Source organism: Poecile atricapillus, chromosome 7 (genome assembly GCF_030490865.1).
Source record: "Poecile atricapillus isolate bPoeAtr1 chromosome 7, bPoeAtr1.hap1, whole genome shotgun sequence".
In the NCBI taxonomy this organism is placed as follows: Eukaryota; Metazoa; Chordata; class Aves; order Passeriformes; family Paridae; genus Poecile; species Poecile atricapillus.
In genome coordinates, this window is record NC_081255.1 from 17,915,790 (window position 1) to 17,930,394 (window position 14,605).

At 33.3% G+C, this 14,605-nt stretch overlaps 1 protein-coding gene across 1 annotated transcript in view; it reads left to right on the forward strand.

Annotated features, from left to right (window-relative positions):
- The window catches only part of HFM1 (helicase for meiosis 1), a 32,397-nt gene that overhangs the window by 10,569 nt on the left and 7,223 nt on the right, over positions 1-14,605 (forward strand). The window contains exons 11-27 of the mRNA XM_058842859.1: positions 131-331; positions 414-502; positions 1,162-1,205; positions 1,297-1,398; positions 2,793-2,938; positions 3,338-3,432; positions 4,080-4,213; positions 5,108-5,155; positions 7,164-7,244; positions 7,876-7,967; positions 8,794-8,900; positions 8,988-9,035; positions 9,244-9,341; positions 9,430-9,561; positions 12,365-12,450; positions 13,350-13,433; positions 14,442-14,599. Coding sequence (XP_058698842.1) covers positions 131-331; positions 414-502; positions 1,162-1,205; positions 1,297-1,398; positions 2,793-2,938; positions 3,338-3,432; positions 4,080-4,213; positions 5,108-5,155; positions 7,164-7,244; positions 7,876-7,967; positions 8,794-8,900; positions 8,988-9,035; positions 9,244-9,341; positions 9,430-9,561; positions 12,365-12,450; positions 13,350-13,433; positions 14,442-14,599 — 1,745 coding nt within the window. The remainder of the gene's footprint in view (positions 1-130; positions 332-413; positions 503-1,161; positions 1,206-1,296; positions 1,399-2,792; positions 2,939-3,337; positions 3,433-4,079; positions 4,214-5,107; positions 5,156-7,163; positions 7,245-7,875; positions 7,968-8,793; positions 8,901-8,987; positions 9,036-9,243; positions 9,342-9,429; positions 9,562-12,364; positions 12,451-13,349; positions 13,434-14,441; positions 14,600-14,605) is intronic.

Consider the following 14,605-nt stretch of genomic DNA (forward strand, 5'->3'; position numbering starts at 1 on the left):
AGTGATTAAAAAAAAAGTATTACTACTTTATGTGTGACAAAAGCTAAGTTAATTATTCTGTGATGCTATTAGAGCAGGAACATGATTAAAAGATGAAATTTATGTTTTCTGTTCTACTTCTCTTTTAAAGATTGCAGAATGGCTTTCAGATAGTAAGATGCCTGCTGTATGCCTGAAAATAGATGAGGATCAACGGCCAGTGAAGCTACGCAAAATTGTTCTTGGTTTTCCTTGCAGTGACAATCAGACAGAATTCAAATTTGACTTAACTCTTAACTACAAGATAGCTAGCATTATACAAACATATTCGGAGCAAAAACCGGCACTTGTGGTACAACAGCTTTTTTTTAATCATGTTTGAAATAGTTTCTTTCTTGAAAGTGTTCATTCAAATAAATATCTTTTGTTTATAGTTTTGTGCCACAAGAAAAGGAGTACAACAGGCTGCTTCTGTTCTTGCAAAAGATGCTAAATTTCTACTGAGTGTAGAACAGAAACAAAGGTATTTTTCTATTTTAATTGGAAATAAGTGTTTGTACATTTTAGGAAACCTGTGATATCTGTGAAGAAAGCTGTTGAGCTAATACGGTTTCTAGCAGAGGAGTGTGCAACAATCATCATCACAGTTGACATTCTTTTTGGTAAATTGGCACTCTGCTTGGGAAGTTCCATTTGCCTCTCAAAGTTCTAAGATAGCTTTCACAAACATTAAGTTATTTCTCAAAGCTGCTTTCTAAACATAAAAATGCTAATTCTTATGGTCCTCTGAGACCTTGTAATGCAAAGATTAAGTATATGAATAGTTGAACTGGATGTGAATTTACTAATGTTTTAAGTTAAGCCATAAGATGTCTTTGCTGTATCAGATACTGTTATTAAATACAGCCATATTAATTATTATTTACTTCAGGATTGGCCTAGTCATGGCATCTGCAGAAGCTGCCTCCTGGCTTTGGACCTGAAATATGATTTTATTTGCTTTATGTAAATAACACGTAAGGATTGTAGGTTGTCACTTGGAAAGATGACCAGGCTCAAAAAGCTACAATAGCAATAGCTGCCCCGGGGTCAGTCTGTTCTCTCTGTGAAGATGGGAATGGTGGTGGTTGAAAATACCCAAAGAATGTATTTATTTTAATTTTTTTTTTATATGTTGCATAGATTACAGGGGTTTGCAAATTCATTGAAAGACTCCAAACTGAGAGGTAAATATAATCTGCTGCATCTCTGCTCTGTGATTGAATATTTGCTTGAGAAAATTTAGTTAAATTGTGTGTATAATAATTTCATTATCAGACATTTTGACGTATGGTGTGGCCTATCATCATGCGGGTATGGAGCTATCGGACAGAAAAATAATTGAAGGAGCTTTTACTGTAGGAGACTTGCCAGTACTTTGTAAGTAAATTTAACTTTGAAAGCCAAAATGTCATTTATGTATCCTGAGAAGATTGCAGGTTTGAAGTGATAATACTTTATGGTTCTATAGTTTGCTTAACCTTTGGAAGTTGTGAAATCCAGGTAAAGGTGTTTTTGTGTTTCACATGCACTTTTACCCTGTGAGCCTACATATGTTACTAAAGGCCATAGAACTTCTTTTCACTCCACATGGAGGTCATCACCCTCATATGTCCATATAGGTCTGGCCATGTCCATTTCCTTTTCCTAACATTGAACCCTCCCATTGAGGTGGAGCTCTGCACTAGTGAATCCCCTGCATTCCCAAGATGTTTTCTTTTTCTGGGTCCTTTGCAGCTGTGGTTTCCCTCAAGGAAATCGTCTACATTTATGCATCTTAGGTGAGCAGGATGCTGTTTTCAAACTCCCATGCAAGGTGTTGTGACTGATGTGGCGGTCCCTGAGAAATATTCCATCTGTTGTTATGTGAAATGACAAGGGATCCAAGATGTGATTGTCTCATCTCATCTGGGCTTTCTTTTTCTGTAAAAAAAGATTTAGTCCCTATGGAGAATTGTCTGTGTGGTTCATGTACAATACTAAAATGATTTGTAGATTATTTTCTTTCCTGTTAAAATGTTCATAAGAAAAAATTATGTAATTAGTAATTTTTATTTTAATTTAATTTAAAAAACAATTGGAAATTTCATTAATCTTTCATTTTCATAGCAGAATAGTAATATCAGTTGGCCTATATGGCTGGCTTTCTGTGTTGAATACTTGCCACTTCTTATATTCTTTAGAGAAAGTGAATTTCAAACCACGAGTGTAAGATTACTTGCCACATACTTGACTGATGTTTTCCATGTGAGAATGTGTATTGGTAAAGTGTTGTGATGGTATTGGTGGTGATTCTGGCTTGCTACCATGGATATAAACAATGCTAATTAATGATGACTTAAAAAAAATCTTAAAAATATTGACCACTACTAAGCAAGATGAAGTCATTCATCTGTATTTAAATGTATTTGTTGTATTCAAATACATACCCTAGAAGAAATAAGAATAAGGTTTCTTCTTTGTGTGTCTGTTATATTGAACATGGATCATATTCTGGATTATCTCCAAATATAAAGGAATGTTTAAATAAAAGTATCTGGGGCGTAATTTGTTAAAGAACTTGAAAACAAATGAATGCTTATGATCAGATACACAGAAACTGTTATGCGAGTACTTGTCTGTAATCTACATCAAATTTGTTGTGGTGCAGAATACCCACTGATTCCACTAGAAACTAAGAACTCTTAGGCATCAAGAACTAAGTCACCTATTTGCTGCTTGTTTAGTGCCTGCCAGACATTTTGATGTTGTTCGTATACTTTGATCTAATGTAGTTACTACTAGCACCTTAGCTATGGGAGTCAATCTACCTGCACACCTGGTGGTTATAAAATCCACAATGCATTATGTTGGAGGAGTATTTCAAGAGTACAGTGAAACTGATATTCTGCAAATGATTGGGAGAGCTGGAAGGCCTCAGGTAAGGGAATGTTTTATTGTATTGATGCTGTCTATGGGCAGATTAGTCAAATAAAGTACAATGCCAGGAATTTTACAGCAACATTTGGTTTTCAAAGGGTTTTTAATACTTAACTTACTCCTAAGTAACTTACTTTGTTGAGAAAGAAATCTGTTTGCTTTTGTGTTGTCCATCAAAAATTACTGCTTCACCTTGCAGTGGAAAAAGTCCTGAAGATTACATTGGGTTACATAGTGAATGGGGATTAGAGAAAAAGTAGGAAGCTGCCATACAATAGCCATTTCAGACAGGATTTTGAGAAAAGAGTTTTAGTGGATTCAGTAGGTATGTGATACATATTCAACTGTTTTTTTCCCTAAGAACTAGAAATCAGCTTTTATTTGGCGTTTTATTTTTCAGTTTGACACTACAGCTACAGCAGTTATTATGACTCGTTGCAGTACCAGGGAGAGATATATACAGATGTTAAATGGTGCTGATATAATAGAGAGCAGGTAATTAAGTATTTTTTTATTAGAATGTGTAGATAGTAGCAAAACTTCATAGTTTCTACAGAATGTGTTTTTTTTTCATATGGGTTTTGGAGTGTTTCTTTGGTCTATTTAGAAAAAAATAAAGAATTAAGGAAAATAAAACCAAGCTATTCAGGAGTTAATGATCTCTTGTTTTATCAGCCAAAAGAATCTTTAGAAGATCTTAAACTCAAAAAAAAAAAAAGTTTTAGATTCCTGCTGGAAAACTGAGGAAGCTGAAAGAGTATTTATTGCAAAGGCAAAAAGCAGGAATTGAATGTAGACCATGTCTCTGAATTTCTAGATGATAGAGTCTGGAAAATACTATATTTGTTGTTAACATATTATCATGAGAAATATGTGAGAAAGTTGGGACATTAAAAAGTAAAATAGAAAATTTTACTCATGTAATTTTGTTAACATTTAATTTTTCAAATATATTTAGAATATCAACAGGATAGGATGTCTGCATTGTAATCTTTACTGTATTCTGTCAATTTCACTGATTAGAGAGAACGGTTGTGGTTTGGGGGGAGGAGTTTGTTTGGTTTTGTTTTTCGCAAAAATTTGTTTTAGCACTTTTTGTATTGCTCATTGGTATGTCCTTATCTCTTGTTTTTTTGCACTAGCTTGCACAGGCACCTTGTTGAACACTTAAATGCAGAAATAGTGCTGCATACTGTCACTGATGTCAGTGTAGCTTTGGAATGGATACGATCAACATTCTTGTACATCAGAGCCTTAAAAAATCCAACTCATTATGGTTTGTTTGATTTTATTTTTTAAATTCATCTAATTATGACACTAAGATGTCTTATGTCCATATTGCTTGTTTCTATCATTTTCTTATGGATTGTTATTTCATAACGTGATGAAAACAAGATGTGCAGTGTGGCGTGTAACATTTTGTTCTTTAACATAAGTAGTGGGAGTTTCAGCATGGTATAACATTTAAAAACTGTGAAGAAGCCATTTACAGCTTCATAATAAATTTATTTTGATCTTAATATGCTGGACCACGTATTAACGCAGTATCAAGCCATAATGTATTTTTGACTGCTGAATACATAACCTGCTAAGAAAAAGAGTAGTCTAGTATTTCATATTTTTTTCTAGAATAAAATTTTCGTTATCTTAATTCCAGTATCTTCAATTTGTCTTGTTGAGAACATTATCCCAGTACCCAGCCCAGACCATATCTTTGTTCCTGTCCACTTGCTGTACATCTGATTTTGAAGTCATTGAGTAATTCCTGGAGATAATTTTTTATAAGGATTTATAGCTGGGACTGGAACATAGTACATCTAATACATGAATGGATATTAAAATTAAGGTGGCTTTCTATATTCCAAAATAAAAAAACTGTACCTGTAAGTTTCTACTGGCATTTCTGAAAATTTTAGGACTGATATTTTACATGGGGGAATGTCTGCAGCTTTTACCTTTGCACATCTGTTCTAACAGCCTCTTACTGATACTTAGCTGTACCCTGTAAGACTTCTGACTTGCTTGCATATAATAAATATTCCCACATTTTTCACTTTGGGGTATTTTTCTGGCTCCTAAAAATCAGAAAATAAGTTTTAATGGGTAATGAAATTGAGGAGGAAGTGTATGATAGTACTAGATTAAAACGACTTTTGTCTTTTCCATGTAGGTTTTTCATCTGGACTAGATAAAGTTGGAATTGAAGCAAAATTACAAGGTAAGTGGCTTTTTAGCTTTTTTCAGTAAAATCTTACAATTTAGGGCAGGTTCACGCATGTTTATTATTTATATCCATTAATTTCAACAGATCTATTTGCAGAACAAGTGTAATTTACTATAATGTGTTATTAATTTTATTTTACTATTAATTCTGAAATACTATCAGTACATTTTACATTATATAGAAGCTTTTCTTGTTTAGAAGAAAATAATTAAATGCCTTTACCTACCTCATCTCCATATACAAACTCAGAAATACGGAGAAAAACACTTTAATTTTGATTGTCATTCTTCCTAATTTTCCTTTGATTGGTCTCTTTGCTTTCATTAATTTCTGTTGCTATATTTTCTAAAAAGGCCTTTTTCAGAGATTGTCATCTTCCCTTCATAAATTTAGCCTTGAAAATAAAGGATATAAAATGTAAACCTCTTTACCTTGTCCAGGAACAATTTAAAATTGTATGATTTTAAGAGGCTCTTTTTGCTAAGACTTGCATAAAACCCGGTTATTGACTTTTCTTTTTAAATTCTGTATTTTAGCTATTTGCAATTCCATTAGAAAATGCACAGCTGACAAAATAGTTTGGGAATTGGTGCCTCTTATCTTTAAATACAGAAATAGCATACAACTCTTCAGGTGGTTTTATTTTGCTAATTTATTTTAATGTAAGTTTTTTGGTAGATAAAAAATTAGTATATTAATAAAAGAATACTTGCTACCAAGTTCTTAAAATCTACAAAGCTGTTTTTTCTCTTCAATGAAAGTCCTCATGTCTATCATAACCAGACCATTTGGAGCTAAAATATCTGGAGAAGGGCCTGGTACATGAAAACATGGACAGATACATACCCAGAAATTTGTTGAGCTTGTACTTGGACTCCATTTACACATTTTTTACATAACTGTAAGAAAAATCTGTAGTTGATGTTGGGCTTGGTGGAATGATGCTGAGCGTGTTCAGGTGTAAGGGTTTCAAGGGCCTGTCTTCAGGAACACGGTATATTTGCTTCCACTTGAATTCTCCAAATGTGAGAGACATTGACTCTGACTTGCAGACAGTGAAGAAAGGAGTACTTGTCAGTAAGAAAATTTGCCTCCTTCAGTAGCTTTCGATCTTTTCCTGTCTTTTACATCAGGACTTTTCTATTCTTGCCATGTAGGTTGAAAGGAATAGAGGGAATGAAGCATGTTACTACCTAAATTAGCCTTTAATGGGAGAAGGCGTGGTTTAAAATCACCTGTACAGATAGCGCTAGAAGAATTCAATTAATGCTTTTTCAGTGTGGATTATATTTCCTTGGAGTTCTGATGTTAAAAACTACCTCTTTTAAAAAGCTCTTGGAGGAACTAGTTCCTCTTCCCTGCAATGTGAAATATTTTATAGTAATGTATATAATGTTTTCATATATTTCATGTGTAAAGTGAATGATTTCTCGTTGCTAAGGGAAGTATCTCTTTGAGTGCTGTTCTGACTTCTAAATTCTGAATATTGCCTTGATCTTGAAAAAGAGAGAACAAAAGCACTTTGGTCATTCTTATGCAGATACCTGACACAAAGGGTTTAGTGAAATAAATACAAATGTACCTGATACAGTTTGAAAATTTCTAATGAAGGATTCATGAACACTTGTGGGTATTTGAAATTTGAACCACTTAGGTGTTGACTCTGTAGGAGAAAACTTTTGTATAAATGCTGTGGGCTTTCTGAACTCATTTAAAATTGAGTATGACAACCTACATTCCAGCATCTAGTTTCTTTTCCTTTGCAACTTTTGCCTTACTGAAAAAGAGTTGGCTTGTCCTGTATCAATTAACTTTGAGTGAGTTTCCACAGGCAGAAGTTAACCAACTTTAATAGAAGCACGATCGTATTCCAAAACCTTTACTTGAATTCAGTGGAGTTACTTGGGTATACATTCATTGCAATTTGATGATGATGTTTCTGGTTTGTAATAGAGAAAGTATTTTTAGGACATGTTGAAAACATTTTTCAAATTTTTGACAGAACTGTGTCTGAAGAACTTAAATGATTTATCATCTTTTGATTTGATCAGGATGGATGAAGCAAATAATTTCAAACCAACAGGTAACACTTATTTCAAGTCAACTGATTTTTAGAAGTGATGTAGAGATGGTAGTGAACTACAAAGGGTATCAACTACCCTTGTGACCCTTTAATAAGAGTACACAAGTGTAATAGAGAGTAGACTCTGAGGGATTGTTTGAGTAGAACATATGGACACATTTCTTGTCCAAGTCATGGATGTTCATTCTCTTAATCTTGTTTCGTGAATAGATCTTCTCTTGTTGTTGCTGAAAATTTGTTACAGATTAGGAGGATTGCAGGACACTGACAGGATAATTGGTTGTGGCACAGTGCAATGAAGGACAGGTTTTATCAATACCTGCTCTTCTCTACAGTCCTCTGCTAGAGGTGGTTGTCTTCTTAGCAACCACAGTTTGCTGCCTGGTGTGTTAGTGTGACTTAATCTCATTGGAGAGATCTGCAACCGGCACGTGGTTCTTTCTGCTACTCCATGACCGGGTCTGTAATGTCCATCAGACAGTTGGGGGGCAATAACATACTGGGGAGTGGTGGTAAATCTCACAGAGGCCTGTAGTAAGAAAGATAATTTAATTTTGTGGCTTAAGATACTGCAACCCACTGAAATATACTTGGTATATTTATTTTTTTAAGTTATATTATTCTTTTACAGAGACTGGAAGATTAATGGCGTGGTATTACATTGCACTTGATACAGTGAAGCAGTTTTTCACAATTAAGGGAACTGAGACTTTAAAAGAATTGGTAATTTGACTTTTTTTTTTTAAATTACCTATGTTCAATTGTTTTTAAACAGTCTAAGAAGTGTGAGGTGTTATTTATTTTAAAGAACTCTGGCTTTGTTTATATAAAGTTTTAGAAAATACAGCTAATTAAATTCTATATGGAGTATTTTTGAGGCTTTATTCTTTGAGATCTTTTGATTTCTAACTCTTTCTCCCCTCACTAACCTTGCTTATGAAGATGCAAAGTTGCTGAAACTGTTCTGTTTACATGTTAAAAGCCTTAATGTTTTCTGGTTTAGTAGGTTTTTTTGTTGCAAAATCCAGCTGCATCAAGAGCAGGTTTTACTTTTAAGGGAATTGTTGTTCTGTTTTAAGCAACTTTCCTCTTTCAGATAACAGGTTGTTATCTGAATCACAAGACATTTTGCTTTCAAGTGAATACTATGGTAAAACAGATCTGCCATGAAAAAATGCAACACTTGTTCTCCTGTGACTATCTTTGTTGTTAAAATGTGAAGAAAGCTAGGTGAAATATATAGCAGGAAAAGTTGTTTGTATTTGCTTTGTATAAAGTGTTAGCAATGTGTGTGGTTGATTTTAGGTAACCTCAACTGAAGTAGTAATCTAAAAGCTGAAAGAAAAAATTTCCCCTTTCATTAATAGCCTTTATAGGAAGAAGAAGGAAAGTTGGTCAGAACTTTGAAAAGAACTGATGGATTGTGTCTTCATGGTCATATTGCTGAGACAATAAATTTTTTCAAGCGTTCTTTTTAATAAAAAGTTAGAAAAAGTGATAGAAAAAACAGGAAATTAAAACTATTATATAAAAACTTTAATTATTACAGATTACAATGATCTCCAACTGTACAGAATTTGTGGATGTGAAGTTAAGAACAAATGAAAAGAAAATATTGAATACCTTGAATAAAGACAAAGACAAAATAACTATCAGGTATTTAAAAATACATTAGAAATCAAAAATACCTTTTTAACAATACATAAAATCAATTGTAGAAAATATGTATGTTTTTATACATAGGTTTCCAATGGAGGGGAAGATAAAAACAAGAGAAATGAAAGTAAACTGGTAAGTATTATATTGCCTTTTTAATTTTTATTGAAAAACTGTCGTTTTATGGCTGTTGAAGTCCCTGCTAATTTTTTGGTCATTTTCAGAGGACCAGATCTTGTATTTTGTTTCTATTCTGAATTTCCATTTTTTTCCCCATTAAAAACTTTTTATGTTGTTCTTTGTTTAGAGTATAGCTTATATATCAAACCCATTCTTTTTCCAGTCTCATTCAGGCTCAGCTGGGATGTATTCCTATTCAAGACTTTACTTTGACACAAGATACTGGCAGAATATTTAGAAATGGCTTGAGAGTTACTAGATGTATGGTAAAATTTAATCCTTCTTTTGGTTACATATACTAAGAAGCTACATTTTAGTTTATTAACGTAAGTCAATCTTCTTTTTACAGGGTTATCTGACTTTCTGGCATCATCTAAGAACAGCTTCTCTGCTTTATTAAACTCTTTGATTTTAGCCAAGTGTTTCAGGTGCAGACTTTGGGAAAATTCACTTCATGTGTCTAAACAATTGGAAAAAATTGGTAGGTACTAGTTAGAAATTATAAAAGTGTAATATTGACAGAGAAGAAAAACTCATAATTAGCCAGCTAATTTCTGTGGTGTCTGCTTACTTAATTGAATTAGTCTGCTAGTTACTTATTTGCCACAATTGAGTACCACAGTTGGCAGAAGAATCGGCCCTAACAAAAGTAAGCTGTCCAGTAATTTTCTTCAGGCTTTCAAAGTATTTCAGAATTGTTCTTACTCCTTTATGTTCCTCTCAGTATCCCAAGCATATTCCACATTGATGCGATTTCATGTTCCTCACGAGGCTATGCCTTCTTTTCCAAGCAGCTGTTGCTGTAGGTCCTCTTACTTGTATGCATGAAAAACCTTTTAATTCACATTGAAAAGGATAGAAATCATGAAATAGAAATCAATTTATTTTGCATGAGGTTCTTATACACATGATGATCAAAAGTTTCTAATTATCTTCTTCCTTTCACTGTATCCTGTTATTGAATGAACTTCTGGCTGTAAGTACAGGCTTGTCATAATTATTTGAAAAGGAGTTCAGAAATTTTTGAGTCCTCTGTGTTATAAAAATGTAGTCATACTTGTTTGAGGTAGTAGTGTATCTTCTATGCTTTGATGTCTGGTCTTATCATACCTTCATGCTTTCAAAATTCACTGCAGCCTTCTGTATATTTCTTCTTTAGAGATACATCAGCTCTGCACTGAACTGTGTGGTACAGAGATCTGCAAATTAGAGAATGGCTAAACCCGAATGTCCATAGGGTACAGTACCTTACAGCCTTGCCTGCTCAAGTGCAGAGGCTGTAATGCTTCATTCATGTGGATTCAAAGCAAGGGTAGGGCTTGTTAGCACAGTGCTGGGAACACATTTCCACTATCCCACACCTGTGGCAATGTCGACACAATCATCTGAGGAATCTGCCTCATGTTCAGCATTTCTGTGGAGTTAGGATGAGTGGAATAAATATGGCACTTGCAGTGTAGACAAATCCTTTCCTGTACACTATATGCAGTAGAATAAAGTCACATTTAGTTTTTTAATAATGTAAGTGGTGTACATACAGACATCTCTGTCCAATTTTCCTTTTTTTGGGTACTTTTTTTCTTATGCTGTCATAGCTCTTGCAGCATATGTTATAAAGAACTGCTAACTTCCAAAGTGTCATTTGTTCCCCTCCTAAACTTCTTTTGAACATTTTTCTGACAGTTCACTCTTTTCCCGAATCAAACACTGAATTGACGCCTGTAGTATGATGTGATTTTTAACCTCTCCCTATGGTTGCTAATCTTACTCTTTTTCTTTCTGCAGTTAAATTAATTGTTTAAGTTCAAAGAAATTTGCTGATACCATGTAGCATATTCAGAAGTCCTTAATTTTTAAACTGTTATCTCAGTATGCTACTTTTGAACCTTAAAAATGCCTTATTAATCAGTATTTCCATTATAAGAGTGACTATTCTTTGACTGATATTTGGCCTTACTGAGACTGATAATTCAGTTGAATTCTTACTGCATTTCTACAACTCTTGTCCAACAATGAAGCTCCCTTTTGTTGCTGAATGGTATGTTTGATTTCTGTTTGCTTGCTCTGATAGACAGGATAATGATCAGTTGTCATATAGGATTTATGACATTTACTATTGGTTCAATTTAATTTCCATCCCCATTTATTTTTTTGCTGAGAAGAGTAGATGAAAATAAAAGTCTTATTTATGGTATTCGCTTCACTGGCAGAAATCCTTCTGCCATTTTTGCAATTAGGATAGAAGAGTTAATCTTCAGCTTCAGTTATAAAGAAGCAGGGCTGCAGCTCTAGCAGCAGAAGTAATGTGTGAGAGTTTTCAATCTTCCGACTGCAGAGCTTCTGCAAAGGAACAGGGAGATGGTAAAAGATATTTTCTCTAAGTCAGACCCAAAAGATGTTCAAATACATATGAAAAGACAAAAGGGTCTTCTCTAAATTATTAAATTCTTGAGTTAAGTCTTTTCTTGTAAGATTACTGTAACATCTTCCAAGAAGCAACCTAAAAGTATCTAAAGAGCTTTCCCACCTAATTTTCAGGTTTCTTATACTATTTTGCAGCACTGTGTGAGAAGGATCCAAATACTCATTTGAAGTATTTGAAGTATTTGGTACTATTTTTTACATACAATCATTGCAGTTATTATAATAGGCTGTAGTTCCAGGTCACTTAAATGCCTTTTCATATGCTGTCATAACTCTGAATCTCACTGGAAGTATTGTGAATCATGAAGAGAAATAAAAGTGTACATATAATTCTCTGCTTTTGTGGCTTATATCCCATGGGAAAGTATTTTGCTAAAGCTGCAATGACCTGTGGATTATAATAAATACTTCTTTTCCAGTGAATTTTATTATTAACTTGCTCAAACACATTGAGCTTTTTATGATTTTAACATAATAAATAATTTCTTGAATGGGAAAAAAAAATCTGAGAAAAAGAATACTGTATAGCATGTTTTTTATCATATATATACAGAACACATTTCTTGACTCCTGTAAAAAGCGATCTAAAATCTCTTTTCTTGTAGAAAATGTAAAAGTTTTAATAATTTAAATATTGTATATTTTCTTATTTGGTTTGTGTTGCATTTCTTTTTCTCTTTACTAAAGAAGAAAATAATACTGAAATAACTAATCAAATGAAAATAAGTTCAGTGATTTGCTGGGCAAAAGCTGCATCAAATGTTTTGAGTCTAACAACTGCTGTAATGCAGTTGTTAGAATAACTTGAGGTTATTCATTATCCTTTAACAACATAAAACTTGTATACATGTTTTTCACAGGTGTATCACTGTCAAATGCTATGGTAAATGCTGGACTGACATCGTTTAAAAAAATTGAAGATATAAATGCAAGGGAGCTTGAATTGGTAACTTATTATTTGGTACATAGATAAATATGATAGGGAAATTACTGAGAGTTACCAGTAAAAGCAGTATAGTTGATATATATTTTCTATATGATCATAGCAAAATTTAGAAGTTTAGGTGATTTACTCATTTTAACTAGTAAAATTAAAAAAGCTGTGTAGCTACTGCTGGTTTTCCTTGGAAATGTGTATGATGTTCTGATATAGCAAATTTAATGTGAATGAAGATTTCATGATTTGGCTGGCTGTGGAAAGTAGATGCTTGAATATGTAGAATTTAATTATTAACATGGTTTGAAACAAAGGACAATATGCACTTCTCTATTAGGAGTGTTGGAAAAATATAGAAGGGAATATGTATTTAAAATTTCTCTTAGTGTGTGTTAATTATGAAAATCTCAAATTTCCATTATTGCAAGTTTGAGATAGGAGTAAAATAAAAATCTTCTAAATCATCTATAAAGCACTTCTTATTTTAGGAAAGGTAAATGTTACCCTAGGACTGATTCTTTGGCTTTTGGCTTCTTTTCTGTGGAAACTGTTACTCCAGTGTTCTGGAAGATATAACAGACTTCTAAATCTTACTTGGGTTTTTCTGTTTTGACTTTGAAAATTTGATTTCTTATTTCTGGCTCCTTTTATATTTTTTCTTGTCATTTGTTTTGTTTTAGTTAAAGCTTGTGCAACATAGAGGAGTCATCTCATATAAAACCTGAGTAGTCATTGGTAGTTGATTGGCTGGTAACTGAACAAAAGCAGTAGCAATGTGAAAAAGTGTTGGAATTTTCTTTTGGTAATGTTGCTATTCTGGGCATCACTGACAGTAGAGAGCCAAGATTTAAGGGGGCTTTTGTTGCTAACATAGGTGACTTTGATTCCTTGGATTTATATCTTTGCAGATTTTAAACAGACATCCTCCTTTTGGAAACCAGATTAAAGAGTCTGTTTTGCACCTTCCAAAGTATGAACTTGAAATTGAACAGGTACATTCTTTTATATTTATTTTATGTTTTTATGCTGGTATTATTAAATGAAAAAGCAAATACTGACTTAAACAAATTTTGAGCCTTAATGGATAGAAGATCACATAATATTGTGACCTCCTTCAAGCTTATTAGGTAGATCTATGAAACTCCTAAATCTCAAAGGAGAGCCTTGGAACAGGCATTTCCCATAATATATTGGCCTCTCTCATTGATGGCATTTTATGTTACAGATGTAAACCAGCATATTCACTTTCTAGCATTATATGTGTGTCTGATAGGTCTCTTCTATCTTGAATTTAATCAAATCCTAGAGACAACAAAACACCCAAATAAAGCTTACTGAAATGGTATTAACTCATGTTTATTTTCTATAGCACACTTAGGAATACAGAGAAACAGTAAATTATTACATTAACCTAGCTGGTGCCCTTTCAAAGGAAGGGTACAATTCTATGTGTAGTCAAGAGCTTTGAGGTTCTGATATGCACTTTGTCTTATATAGATCACAAAGACACTCTAGCTTTCTAAAACACAAAATTTGAAAAGTAACCTTAAAGTTGATAGAAATGAAGACACGTTTGAAGTTAAGAACTCAACAGATTTCTGAAATACTATCGGTATAACAATCAGTTCTAGTTTACTTTTCTTTTGACATAGCACTAACTAGAAGTAGCTAACTTCTCAGAGCAAAGATTTAACAACTATAAATATCTTACAGAGGAATGTTGGGATGTCAGAATATAACTTCTATATAAGTCTTATTCTTGCACATTTCTCTTTGTATTTGTCTTTGATTCTCAGTACTGAATCAAACTTAGGATATTCAGCTACGGCCAAGCTAGTCCCAAAACTCAGTCTCAGAACAACAAATAAAAATTGTACCACAAATTCAAATTGCTTGAGTTGAGGTTTTGTGCTTGTATCAACAGATGGAAATTTATGGAAGGGCATTTATTTTACTTTGCATATTTTAGCAGTTATGTCTTCTGTATCATTTTCCCTTAGCTGCCCAAATACAGTGACACATTGGCCGAAATTTTAGTAACCGTCAAGTTAACAAACTATGAGCAGCTACAGACAAAGAGAACAGCGCCAGACTTTCACTATGTTACGTTGGTCATAGGAGATGCTGACAACCAAGTCATTTTTAATCAGAAAATTATGTATGT